The sequence below is a fragment of the Carex rostrata genome, chromosome 3, assembly GCF_964058835.1.
Source record: "Carex rostrata chromosome 3, lpCarRost1.2, whole genome shotgun sequence".
In the NCBI taxonomy this organism is placed as follows: domain Eukaryota; kingdom Viridiplantae; phylum Streptophyta; class Magnoliopsida; order Poales; family Cyperaceae; genus Carex; species Carex rostrata.
Genome location: NC_135920.1, coordinates 66,071 through 80,655, shown reverse-complemented (window position 1 = coordinate 80,655; position 14,585 = coordinate 66,071). Strand labels below are relative to the sequence as shown.

General features: G+C 32.9%; 1 protein-coding gene across 1 annotated transcript; it reads left to right on the top strand.

Moving 5' to 3' along the window:
- Positions 1-10,899: 10,899 nt before the first annotated feature.
- Positions 10,900-14,102, top strand: LOC144551428 (serine carboxypeptidase 1-like). Its single transcript, XM_078299384.1, has 13 exons — positions 10,900-11,015; positions 11,494-11,642; positions 11,756-11,958; positions 12,077-12,179; positions 12,294-12,331; positions 12,591-12,692; positions 12,837-12,917; positions 13,060-13,185; positions 13,306-13,374; positions 13,462-13,583; positions 13,675-13,788; positions 13,877-13,922; positions 14,016-14,102. The coding sequence occupies exons 1-13, from the start codon at positions 10,900-10,902 to the stop codon at positions 14,100-14,102; spliced, it is 1,356 nt and encodes a 451-aa protein (XP_078155510.1).
- The last annotated feature ends 483 nt before the right edge of the window (positions 14,103-14,585 follow it).

Genomic DNA, 14,585 nt, shown 5'->3' with positions numbered 1-14,585 from the left:
AAAAATACACAGAATTGACATAAATTTCAATTTATTTAGATTTTTCTACAATTAGTTATGAATTTCCAAAGTTCAACTTTCGAAAAAAATTTAAACATCCATAAATCTAGCTAGGAAAGTCAGATTTGGGCATATGACCACTTTTTGGAAAGGGGAGGACGAGACGGATCTGAATATCACTTAAAGAGTTACTTGTAGATATCCAAAGCATCAGAATTTCAAAAAAACGTCGTTTAGTGCCTCAAAAATGCAGTTTAAGTTTTCAGTAGGTATATAACAATCGGTATTTTGTTTATAAATGTCGTTTGGTTTTTTTTTATAAACTCATTCTTTTTATAATATATATATATATATATATATAGATATATATATATAGAGAGAGAGAGAGAGAGAGATGAGCTACGGTGAGCCATGGAGTAAAACGTGTTTCTACTCCACGCCGTATTTTCATTTTGAAAGTCCAAATGACCGATCCGAACCGTTAGATGTGATCTCCATATTGAAATGTGCTTGGAGACCAAATTTTACATTTTTTGGAATTTTTTTACTATTTATTAAGCAATTTTGAAAATTGCTGTTTTGCTGTGAACAGTAAAAATTTCTGGACCATCGGATCAGTGATTTTCAAAATTGCTTAATAAATAGTAAAAAATTTCCAAAAAATGTAAAATTTGGTCTCCAAGCACATTTCAATATGGAGATCATGTTGAGTGGTTCGGATCGGTCGTTTGGATTTTTAAAATAAAAATATAGTGCCATAGAGCACCAACTCATTTTACTCCATGGCTCACCGTAGCCCATCTCATATATATATATATATATATATATATATAGCCATGGAGTAAAACGTGTTTATACTCCATGCCGTATTTTTATTTTGAAAGTCCAAACGACCGATCCAAACCATTAGATGTGATCTCCATATTGAAATGTGCTTGGAGACCAAATTTTACTTTTTTTGGAATTTTTTACTATTTATTAAGCAATTTTGAAAATTGCTATTTTTTTGTGAACAGTAAAAAAACAGTACAAATTTCTGGACAATCGGATCAGCGATTTTCAAAATTGCTTAATAAATAGTAAAAAATTCCAAAAAATGTAAAATTTGGTCTCCAAGCACATTTCAGTATGGAGATCATGTTGAGCGGTTCAGATCGGTCGTTTGGATTTTTAAAATAAAAATATAGTGCCATGGAGCACCAATTCATTTTACTCCACAACTCACCATAGCCCATCTCTCTCTATATATAATATAATATATGTATATGTATATATTAAAATTGCTTAATAAATAGTAAAAAAAAAATCCAAAAAATGTAAATTTTGGTCTCCAAGCACATTTTAATATGGAGATCATGTTGAGCGGTTCGGATCAATCGTTTGAATTTTTAAAATAAAAATATAGTGCTATGGAACACCAACTCATTTTACTCCACAGCTCACCATAGCCCATATATATATATATATATAATATAATATAATATATGTATATGTCTATATAATATAATACATGTATATTCATGTATATATATGTATATATAATATGGATTTGGCTACGGTGCTATGGGTTGCATAGAGGGCTACGGTGCTACGGCTCAATATTCGAGTTTTCAAAATCCTAACGGTCGATCCGAACCGTTCATCTTGTTATCCATATTAATATGTGTTTGGAGACCAAATTTTACATTTTTTGGAAATTTTTTACTATTTTTTTAGATTTATTGAAAATCGTTGTTTTTTAGACAAATCTGGACCATAAAATTTGAAGGATAAGAGGTGGCAGTGGTGGAGTGGTGGAGTGGTGATCGGAGTTGCCGGGTGCTCCAGTTGTTGATATGATTTCCTTCTCTTTTTTGTGAAGTGATGCGATTAGATGGGAGAGAAATACGTCTCAGAATAGCAGTGAGGAATAGTGTACTAGGATGTTTTATTCTTGCTATAGAGAAAAAAAATAGAGAGGACAAATTTCGAGAATAATCAATTGATAATTTCTCTAGATGCAATGTACGATATAAATTCACATTAATTATATAATGCAAGTATATATATAGATTTTTGTTTCCCGATTGACAAATTAATTTGTCCTTCGTTATTGCATTGCATGTTCCAACTGTTTGATACAGCCACTATACTTGACACATCACCATAAGCTTATACCAAATTCAAATACTACATTGCAATTTTTATTTGATGCATGTATAACAAATTAACAATACAAAAAATAGTGTCATGTTATGAAATAATAACGGTAGACATTTCACCTTCTCCATCTCCTCCACTATCTATTAGATTTAATTTTTGTATTAACTCTCATGTTAATTATATGGCTTTTATTTGTTTTCTCTAGCCTATAAATATAAGTTTTGTAAGTGGTTGAAAGTGAAGATTGAGATTGAGATATAATATAGAAATAAGATTGAGCCTCTCTCCAATATTGTTTTGTTTTGTTTTATAATACGTTATCAGCATGAGTTTGCTCTAGTCAAGTTGCAACGCGATTTTCTCAAGAAAAAGGAAAAATAATATGATTGGAGACTCCAGAAGAGCTATGGTAAATATTAGAGATGAATGTCTCGTAGACAGTGGAACAACAAACACAATACTAAAAAGCAAGAAATATTTTTCTCTATTGTCTCCTTCAAAGACATATGTTAATACAATTTCTGGCATTAGTAATTTAATTGAGGGCTCCGGAAGAGCTTGTATCTTGTTACCTGAAGGAACAAAATTAATTATAATGATGCATTATACTCTAGTAAATCCAGAAGAAATTTACTAAGCTTTAAAGATATTTCGACGTAATGGTTATCATCTTCAAACTATGACTGAAAATAATATTGAGTATCTCCAAATTGCATCTATTGAATATGACCAGAAGATCATATTGGAAAAGCTGAAAGCTTTATCCTCTGGATTATATTATACGAACATAAACCCAATAGAATCAAATATGGTAAGTAACCAGAAGCTACTTGACAAAAAGATGTTTACTCTGTGGCATGACAGATTAGGTCATCCAGGTAACATTATAATGAGGAAAATAATTGAAAGTGCAAATGGGCATCCCCTAAAGGACCTGAAAATAATATTATCAAAAGATTTATCACGTGCAGCATGTTCTCTTGGAAAACTGATAATTAGGCCATCTAAAAATAAAATTGAAAATGAATCTCTTACATTTTTAGAAAGAATTTAAGGAGATATTTATGGGCCTATTTCTCCTCCATGTGGACCATTTAGATATTTTATGGTTTTAATTGATGCATCAACTCGATGGTCACATGTTTGCCTATTAGCCACAAGAAATGTTGCATTTGCTAGGCTATTAGCACAGATAATCCAATTGAGAGCAAATTTTCCGAATTATCAAATTAAGAGAATCCAGCTTGATAATGCAGGAGAATTTACATCTCAATCATTTAATGATTATTGTATGTCAATTGGGATTAAGGTAGAACATCCAGTGGCTCATGTACATACACAAAATGGTTTAGCTGAATCATTAATTAAAAGATTGCAACTGATTGCTAAACCATTACTTATGAAATGTAATCTACTATCTTCTGCATGGGGACATGCCATTTTACATGCTGCTGCACTTATTAGATTAAGACCAACTGCATATCATAAATTTTCTCCATTACAATTGGTCTTTGGAAGAGAACCAAACTTGTCCCATCTTAAAATTTTTGGTTGTGTTGTATATGTTCCAATTTCTCCACCACAACATACAAAAATGGGACTACAAAGAAGATTGGAAATTTATGTTGGTTTTAACTCTCCATCAATTATTAAATATTTAGAACCATTAACTGGAGATGTTTTTACAGCACATTTTTTTGACTGTCAATTTGATGAGACAATCTTTCCAATCTTAGGAGGAGAAAAAGAAAAGCTGGTAAAACAAGAAGTAACTTGGAATGCATCATCAATATCTTATCTTGATCCCCGAAGTGGTCAATGTGAATCGAAAGTTCAAAAGATTATACATTTGCAAAGAATAGCAAATGAGTTACCAGATGAATTTACAGATACAAAAAAAGTGACTAAATCACATGTACCAGCTTTAAATGCAACTGCTCAAATTGATGTAATCCCAGTAGAGGTTACTATACAGAGAAAACGTGGAAGACTAACTAGTTTCAAAGATAAAAATCCACGAAAAAAGAAAGAACAGAATAAAGCAGTCGGTGTAACTCCAGAAGAGGTTACTGATAAAATGCCAGAAGAGATTAATAAAATCCCAGAAGAGATTGATAAAATCCCAGAAGAGGTGGATGAAGTTCCAGAAGAAACTCAGGAACCTAGTGATTATGAGATCTCAATAAACTATGTACAGAATGGTACAATATGGAACCAAAATGAAACACATGTTGATGAAATTTTTGCATATGCTATAGCAATTGATGTGCTAAATGAGGAAGATTATGTGCCAAAAACTCTTGAAGAGTGTATGCACAGAAATCATTGGCCAAAATGGAAAGATGCCCTGAAGGCTGAATTAGATTCGCTTGAAAAGCACAATGTTTTTGGATCTATAGTCTTAACCCTCAAAGATGTTAACCCTGTAGGTTACAAGTGGGTATTTGCAATAAAAAAAAATGAGAAAAATGAAATTGTGAGATATAAAGCAAGGCTTGTGGCACAAGTGATAGACCTAAATTATATACACATTCGATCTAATTTTTATCACAAAATAACACCAAATATCTTGTATTTTGAATATAAAGTGAATAGAACACACATAGAATTAAGTTACTGTGTTTGCTTGGTTTTAACTTGCAGGAAATGAAGAAAATCGAAGAAAAATGCTTAGTGCGGACACACGGTTTGCGATATGGCTGCAATAAGTACTTAGATGAATTTCTGGACACGCGTCAATTTTAAAAAGGTATAATAAGCTATACATCAAAATCCGTGCGGATGCACGGATATCGACACAGCCGCACTCTGATAGCACAGGAAAAGTCCGAGCCTAGTGTGGACGCAATTGCACCCGCAGTGCGGATGCCAGTGCGGACGCACTGTAGCAGTCAGCAAAAAATGGAGTCCGAACTTAAAACGGCCATAACTTTTGACTCATAACTCCGATTAAGGCTTGTGACCACTTTTTGAAAAGCTAGCAAGAAGATCTACAACATGAGAAACTAAAAATTAAAATTTTTTCCAGTGCGGGTGAGACCATACGCAGTGCGACCCAGAGCACCCGCACTGGACCCGTAGAAAGCCAAAATTGTACGTTTTTGACATTTTTTTTTCTATTTTTGGCACACCAAGGACGCGTTTTGACAGCCAAATGTGGACAAGGCATCCTGGAAGACAATCCAAATATAACACCCACTAACTCCACTTCCTAGGCTCTTAATTAGGTATGATCCTTGGCTATAAAAGAGGAGGTTTATTACATCCACAAGGAATCCATCATTATCTCATTCTCTCTCTCCACACACACAATACTTAGCGATAAATTTTGAAGTAAGGAAAGCTTTCAAGCAAGGAGAAGAAGGGTTTCCTGAGCAAGATTCGGCAAGATAGAGGTTTTTGATTTGTTAAATGGTGTAATTACTTCTTTTATTTCATTTCTTCTTACTTTGCCAATTTTTTGTAATGGATCTCTCTAAGAGAGAGTAGTTCTCTCTCTAGGGGTTTAGGTCAATGCATGAACTTGTTTAATTCTATCTTATTCGGTTATTTGTTTTTATTATGATTGTTTTATGGGATTTGATTGTTAATTTTTGTGATTTAATAATTTGTGTTAATTACATAGTTAGTACTTGAATTGTAGTATCCCGTTTTGGATTTGAAAGAAACAAAATTGACTGTGATCAATAGGATAGTACCAAATTATGAATGCAAATACCCTAGGTTTAGATTAAGATTGTAACCAATTTAATCTAAGCCGGAACTATAGAAATTAAGGTTAGGGACTTGGTGAAGAACCTAACCGTGAAGTCAAACCCTAATTAGGACATCTCAAATCGAATCGGGTATTGGTATCATGAACTTAATTGTGAAGTACCAATATTTGAGGAGATGAGAGACTAACAAGAGCTCAATGAGTCTAGGTAGCTAGGGTGAGGGACCTAATCGAGAAGTCCGAATTACCTAGGCATGTTATTAATTTACGAAAGTAACCCTTAATAACATATTAGGTTAGAAACCTCGTCAAATCATACATGAATTCAAACAAATACCGAATAAATAGAGTTAGCAAGGGATTGTAGACCAAAGACCCCTAGATCTCTAAATCTTGAAAGTAAATCAATTCATTTCTTTTACTTTTATTTACAATTATTGTTTCAAATTCATTTCTTTTGGGTATTGAACCCAACCTTAGGAATCGTTAGAATACAACCCCCAATTTACTTTTATTGCACTTTACTTTATTTTATTTTCTGAAATTTATTACTAAAGTTTAAGCATAGTAATTAAACATACTCCCTGTGGATCGATACCCGACAATATACTACACGGTAGGATTGTATACTTGCAATCTGAACCAAAAGTGTATTTAGGGATAAAAAGATACATCTAGTTGTACTGAAGCTTTTTACCATACCCTTTGGACGTATCAACAAGGTTTTACACAAATACCAGAGGTTGATTATGAAGAAACATATTCACCTGTAGTTGATGCAATAACTCTTAGATTTTTAATCATCCTCACAATAACTGAAAACCTTCAAATGCGCCTCATGAATGTAGTCACAGCTTATTTATATGGATCACTTGATAATGATATCTATATGAAAGTCCCTGAAGGATTAAAAATGCCTGAAACATTGAAATCAAAACCTCGAGAAATGTATTATATTATTGCAGTATATGTTGATGATTTAAATATCATTGGGTCTTCTAGAGAGATCGAAAAGACTGCAAAATTATTAAAGAAAGAATTTGAAATGAAAGATCTTTGGTATAACAAAATTATGTCTCGGCCTGCAGATCGAGCATTTGTATAATGGTATTTTTGTCCATCAATCAAATTATATCTATAAGATGTTGAAACGTTTTAATATGGACAAAGCTCATCCTTTGAGTACACCAATGGTTGTCCGATCACTTGATATAAAAATGGATCCTTACCGTCCCTGAGAAAAGAATGAAAAAGTTATTGGTCCAAAAGTACCATACTTAAGTTGTATTGGGGCTTTGATGTATCTTGCTAATAATACGAGACCTGATATTGCTTTTTCTATAAATGTACTAGCAAGATATAGTTCTAATCCAACACGCCGACATTGGAACGGAATTAAACATGTATTTCGTTACCTTTGCGGGACACATGATATGGGACTATTTTATCAAAAAGATACAAAGTCCAAATTAGTTGGGTATGCAGATGCATGATATCTATCAGATCCGCATAAAGCCCGTGTTAGTGTAATAATCTAGAAGTCAATAATACGATAATTTCTCATAAAGCTTTGTTTATGAATTGGATGTTTAATTATATATCATTTTGTTGCCTTGAGTATTATTGTATTATGGATCATTTTGAGTTCATGACTGGAATTGTGAAACTCCATAATTAAGATGATATATACTCTTAAGAAGTCACTAACCGAGGTAATTAGCAGGAACACTAATTAACCGTTACTAGGTTAGTATGTGGATTAAATGATGGTCAAGTTTTACATACCATAGACAAGGAGTTGTCATTTTAATCACATAGATATATGTTCCAGGAACATGATATCTGACAGACCCCGAATGAAACATTATACGGAATTGTGTTCGTGTCATTAATGCTTTCATTCAATGTTAAGTTCTAAAGTATGAGGTATTCATTTTTCCTACATAAGAGATGTATCTGTGACTGTTACCTAACGCTATCTGTAAAAAGTAGCTATAACGGTAGCTCTTCGGCATACATAACTTATGCTGAGGAAGTAATGGTTTACCAAAAGTACTATTGTCCCTCGTATTTTGTACGAGCTATAGCATCACTGGGCCCCTTGGTAGAGTTAGATTATCTGCATGTGGTATAATTACAAGAGTAATTATATTTGATAATCTGCTCAAGATCAAGAAAAGATTAAGTTAGCAAGGATGACACACATCTACCTTGAAACTTATATGATAGCTATGTGACAAAAGAACTGACACAAGTAAATTATTTACTGGATCGTGATATTGTACTGTACAGCATCATCTGTGTAATTGGATGGTCATGATGCGTTTTTCCAGATGCCTCTCATGATTATAGAAGTTAAAACAGTTTTAATTCTATTTACCAACATAACACATATCCTATTGGGTCACACCATATAGGAGTTAATCGGAGAATCTTATTGTGATTGATTATAAATTGGTTATGATCAATAGTAAGATGGTTATAATTAATTATACGTGTTATAATTAAATTATAAATGTCATATAAGATGACAAGCAAAAATAACGGTTAATTTATAAACGTACACGGTACGTTGTATAAAAGTTACCGAAACAACAACCGCAAGAAATATAATTGTTCAGAATAATTATATGGATATTGATTTCGGCCAAGGGCATTTTTGTCTTTTCACGTGTCATCCTTATCCGCATGACACGTCATCAGTCTTATCCAGATGACACGTCATCATCCTTATCCACCCGAGGGTATTTCAGTCTTTTGGCAACCGACCCTAAATCCTATAAATAGGGGTGGAGGGGCAGAGAGAAAAACAACTAATTCACTCGTATCGTTTCGTGTCGAATCGAATCGATATTTTCTCTCTTTCTCGGTTTCTCTCTCAAATAGTGTTTCGGTTGAGAAAAGAAAATTATATGTAGTTGACGTATAATCTTGCGGGTTGTTGTGAAGTATATTTACGGGATTAGTGAATAGTTTTTTCTCGAATTTTGTGATATTTCAGTTTTGCTTATTTGTGAAACTGAGTAATTGAAAATTCGTGTTTACGGGTTTTTGTCTTTTCCCTGTGAATAGTGTTTTTGCATAATTCCGCAGTTCACGGTATTTCTGGAAAAAGAAATAAACCGCTCTCTGGTTAGTCCTGGTGGATAACCTATAGAGGCACCATACGTTTGGTGCTCCGAGGAGAATCATTCCCGTGATGTAGCTCTACTCGCTCGGTCTGCATTCCAACTGTGATTTGGAAACAAAGTATAAATATGTTTTATTAATATATTTAATTGGTAAGTAGATTAAAGTTTTAGAAAGCAATCATGGAGTAGATCAATAAAATGATTAAATTGGGTTTTGATGCCAAAGGAATACTGAAGGTGGACCGCCTTGAAAAGTTTCCTGACATACCCCGTTTAATCCTTGGCTTAAGTTAGAAGTAAAATTTTTGTTTTGCGTTCTTTTCGCAGCTTAAGCCTAAACGGGTTTTGGTTACCCTGAAACCCAACAGCCCGATCACAATCCGGATATGTGTTTACATATGGCGATACTATAATTTCATGGCGATCAACAAAACAGAAACTGACGGCAACATCATCAAATCATGCCAAATTAATTGCTCTATACGATGCTGGTCGAGAATGTGTCTGGTTAAGATCAATGATCCAACACATCCAGGAGGAATGTGGACTCGAGTCAATCAAAGGAAGCCCGATAGTACTATATGAAGATAATGCAGCATGTATTGCTCAAATTAAAGAATGATATATTAAAGGTGACAGAACTAAGCACATCTCGCCAAAATTCTTCTCAACTCATGATCTACAAAAGGATGGCTTGATAGATGTTTGTCAAATCAGATCAAGCGACAATTTGGCAGATCTATTCACAAAATCATTGCCAAGAAAAGTTTTTGAGTAACTTTCACAGAAGATCGGCATCAGTCACTTAAAAGATATATATTAAAATGAGAGGGAGTATTATACACGCTGCACTCTTTTTCCCTTCACTAAGTTTTGTCCCACTGGGTTTTCTTAGTAAGGTTTTTAATGAGGTAGCATAACTGATTCAGAAATATCAGTTAATTCAAATTGGTCCTGAAGTACCAAATTAATATTTGTCATGCAGTATAATATTAATAGTTTATAATATAAGGTAAAATATCTAAAGGGAGGTGTTATGAAATAATAACGGTAGACATTTCACCTTCTCCACCTCCTCCACTTTCTATTAGATTTAATTTCTGCATTAACTCTCATGTTAATTGTATGACTTTTTATTTGCTTTCTCTAGCCTATAAATATAAGTTTTGTAAGTGGGTAAAAGTGAAGATTGAGATTGAAATATAATATAGAAATAAGATTGAGCATCTTTCCAATATTGTTTTGTTTTATAATATGTCACTTTTTATTACCAAATAAGAATTTAATCATGCATGTCATGTGACTCAGCTTTTGAGCACGAGTTGTATGTGCTAACTTGTAACTTGTAACATTATTTTTTTTTCTTTTTCGAATAGAAAATTAATTAAACAAGTTTGTGTCAATTTTCTTCAAATGAAGCACACTTAATAATTTATGATGTTCAATATGTTCACCAAGGTCAAAGACCATTTATATCTTGTTTGGACATTAGCAAAAAAAAAAAAAAAAAAAAAAACGGAAGAGGATGAGGCACAAAAAAAATTCAAAAACTAATTTTGTTTAGTTGAATACATAATAAAAAGATAGAATTTGTTGAAGTTGCTTGATTAAACTGCTCTAATTTTCCTTCCTTGTTTTTAATTCTTTTTTTTTTCCCCCCCTTCACCTCTCGTGAACGATGGAAAGTATTAAAAAAAAAATCAATGAATTGCATCTTTATATTAAAATAAAAGAAATAGCTATTCTCGTGAACGAGGGATTTGGGTACTTTTTAGGAAACCAAAAATAACTCTAATAAATTTTGGGAGTCAATAAAAGAAAAGCATGGGCTGTATATTCTCCTGATATTTCAATTTTGAAAGAGAGAAAAAATAAGAAAGGAAGATGGTGTTGAACAGAATTATATTGGTAATGGTAATGGTAATGGTAATGCATGCGGAGATCAATGTCAATGGGGCGCCGGTTGAAGCACAAGTGAAGCAATTTCCTGGTTTTCATGGCCACCTTCTTTCCAAACATTACGCCGGGTACGTAGGCTAACATTCAATATTTAATTTGCAAATAAAATATATAGATAGTATGAAATTGTTCGAGAATAATCAATATTTATTCCTCCTCCATTAAAAATCCTTCAAAACCAGTGATGGGTCCACGGCGAACTTGAATTCGGATTGATCCGGATTCTGATCCGACGGTCCAGATCCGAGTTTGGATTAGGGTTACGCTTGCTGCTATGTTCACGCGGCACGTGCTCAGAATCAGATTAGAGAAACAAATTTATGGATCGGTTACGACATTCGGCCCAGAGGCCTTCCTTATTAAAGGAGGAAGGCCTCTAGTTTAATTATGTCCATTGGCCCGCTCAATAATTCATTCCTTCATTCATTCATTGGTCAATGACTCAATGGTCATGCCATTTTTCTAAATTCATTCATTGGTCAATAATTTCCTTTATTGTTTCCTGTGAATAAAAAAATAATAAATATTTTTGAATTATATATGCAGGTACATAACAGTAGGTAGTGAATTGAATAAGCGGCACCTTCATTACCATTTTGTGGCTTCAGAGAGAAACCCTATCAAAGATCCTGTTACTTTTTTCATAAATGGAGGCCCTGGATGCAGTGCATATGCTGCAATAATTCACAATATTGGTTGGTTAGCTAGTCTACTACTTAATTATATATTGATTTTATTATACAATTAATATAATATGCATGCATGTTAGTGTTAGATATACATATAATTAATAGATGAAACTGTTTAGGTCCATTCAAGATAGATGAAACTGTTTTTCGGGTAAAGGATCCGATAAGGGTTAAGCGACATCCATACTCATGGAGTCAGGTTTCTAGTTTACTTTTTGTGGATTCTCCAGTGGGAGCAGGCTATTCCTATGCTGACAATGAACAAGATTATGTGTCAGACGATTCTATTACGGTTGCAGATTTGTATGCTTTTCTAAACAAGGTTTCAAATTTCAACTCATCTTACCTACCTACAATATCTCAAACAAAAATAACTTATGTAATTTCATACTGGGTTGTACGTTTGACAATATTCAAGTTACAATTTGTCAATTTCTTAGTGGTTCTCCGAGTATTCAGAGTTCATTTCAAACCCTTTCTACATAGCTGGAAGTTCTTATAGTGGAGTGTATGTACCACTACTCGCACAAGAGATAGTCAATGGTATGGTATATATATACTAGTACTGTACTGTATGATTTTACTTTCCAATTACTTCTTTTCAAACTTGTAATTTTCTTGCATGGGTGAAAGATTTTTCTAAATTGTATTGTTCAGGGAATGAAGGAAACTATGGAGTTTACATAAACTTAAAGGTACTAAATCATTTGACTTAATCAAATTAAGTCATCCTATCATATTTTCATTCGAAATTAAAAAAAAAATTGTAATATCACAGCAAAAAGGTTCATGTTCGCTGAAATTAGTGTTTGCATGGTGGTTTAGAGGTGAGAAGTAGGTCATAATAGGCCCCATATGATCGATTAATCTTCTTAATAATTAAGATATGTATATTTCTTAAACTAATGAAAGAGTAAAAAGAAAAGTGTGATTTTTATTTTATTTTGTGATCAGGGGTACTCTCTAGGCAATGGAGCAATCGATATCCATTTTGAGAACAATTATGTTGTGCCATTTGCATACAGAATGGGATTCATATCAGATGAACAGTACAATGTACTCTCAGACTTTTTTAATTTAATAAAAGTATATATATTGGATGGGAATCGGATGCCAATATGCCATTGCCTTGAACAGGAGGGAGGAACTGAACATTAATTATATTAATTGTTTTTAAATGACTGTGCTGTGTGTATGTAGGATTTGGCTAGATCATGCGGCGGCTTATATTGGAACAATGAAGACCCAGATTGCAAAAGGAATATGGAGATTTTTCGCGGGGTAAGTACGTACGTAGTTGATCTCGTATATATAATATAATATAATATAATATAATATAATATAATATGTGTGTGGAAATTAAAAGAGGAATTTTAGTAAATTAATTATGTGAACTGTGTATGCTATATATCTGTAAATGCAGTTGATTAAAGGAATTTACGAATATCATGTACTTTGTTTGCCATGTCACTTTAAAATGGGGCTTACAATGGAAGATAGTATTGAGAGCCAGCTTCATGGAGAATCAGAGTACGACATGTACTGTCATGTAAGTTACCATGCATGCAATTTCTTTCTTTCTTTCTTTCTTTCTGTCATGGGCTTACAATATAATTAATGCTGATTTAATTAATTAATTAATTTGTATTAATTTAATGCCTTCATGCAGGACTATGAAGTAAATCCACGTAGGCTCTTTGATAGTAGAACAGCACGGGAATTGTTACATGCAATGCCGGTAATATATATATTAGTTTTAATTAGCAGCTCTAAATTAATTAAGAAGAATTTGAATAGAATGAATTTTAATTAATTGTTTTTGTAGGCAGAAATAAGTGGAGCATTTGAGCGATGCTCGAAGAGAATAAAATATAGGAGAAACATTTTGAATTTAACTCCTTACCATCTCAACCTCACATCAAAAGGATACAGAACCTTCTTTTACAAGTAAGTAATTAGAATAATTAATGAAGATATCTTATAATAAAAATATAATATAATATAATATAATATAATATAATATAATGCATATATGCAGCGGAGATCATGACATGAGGATGCCATATATAGCGACGCTTGAGTGGATCAAATCATTGAATTACAGTCAAATTGAGAAATGGCATCCATGGTTTGTGGGAGATCAAATAGCTGGGTACGTATATACGTACGTGCATGCCCTTCTATATATATATATTCATTTCTTAATTAATTAATTCCTATCCTATCTCAAATTAATTTAGATATGCTGTACGGTTCACAAACAACCTTCTATTTGCTACATTACGGGTAAGATCGAATAATTAATTTTAAAATATAAATAGGTTTTCATTTTACCTAAATAAATATTAATTAATTGTTCGTATATAATTTAATTTATAGGGAGGTGGTCATACACCTTTTGAGTCTATGCCTCGTGAAACATTAGAAGCGTACCAACGCTGGATTGATGGTGCAGATTCGCTATGATCGATCGACAATTAATAATTAATATCTAATTAATCTAGATTGTAATAAGAAACATCAAGTGGAATTTCTGAAAATAAATAATTAAGAAAAGTTATCTCTCTCTGTCTCTCTATAAATTAATTTCACTATATATCTTTGAGCATGATACGACACGTGACTGTTGCATGCATGGTCTCCAGCCTCCTCGATCGATCGAGATTACTATATATTTTTATTTTACAATCAGTATCAGTAGTGTTCTCAACATTATAAAACATATTATTTATTTAACTCGTTATACCTACCTTTCTTTATTCCAAATGATCAGGATTTGTATTTACAAAGGAAGATAGATACATGATGAATTAATTAATTAAGTGATTGATGATGTAAATGGATTTTATTGATCACCGTCAGCGATGCAATGATAATGACATCCGCGGACGAATGAGACTGCTTCGATCCGAGGCCAGGCGAGGCAAGGCGATATGCGTGCGTGCGTGC

Bases quoted from the DNA above. Each gene is read 5' to 3' on its own strand.
- LOC144551428 (XM_078299384.1), top strand. From the start codon at position 10,900: ATGGTAATGGTAATGGTAATGCATGCGGAGATCAATGTCAATGGGGCG. The intron at 11,016-11,493 runs GTACGTAGGCTA...TTATATATGCAG, and splicing joins CTTTCCAAACATTACGCCGG to GTACATAACAGTAGGTAGTG. The intron at 11,959-12,076 runs GTTTCAAATTTC...TCAATTTCTTAG, and splicing joins TGTATGCTTTTCTAAACAAG to TGGTTCTCCGAGTATTCAGA.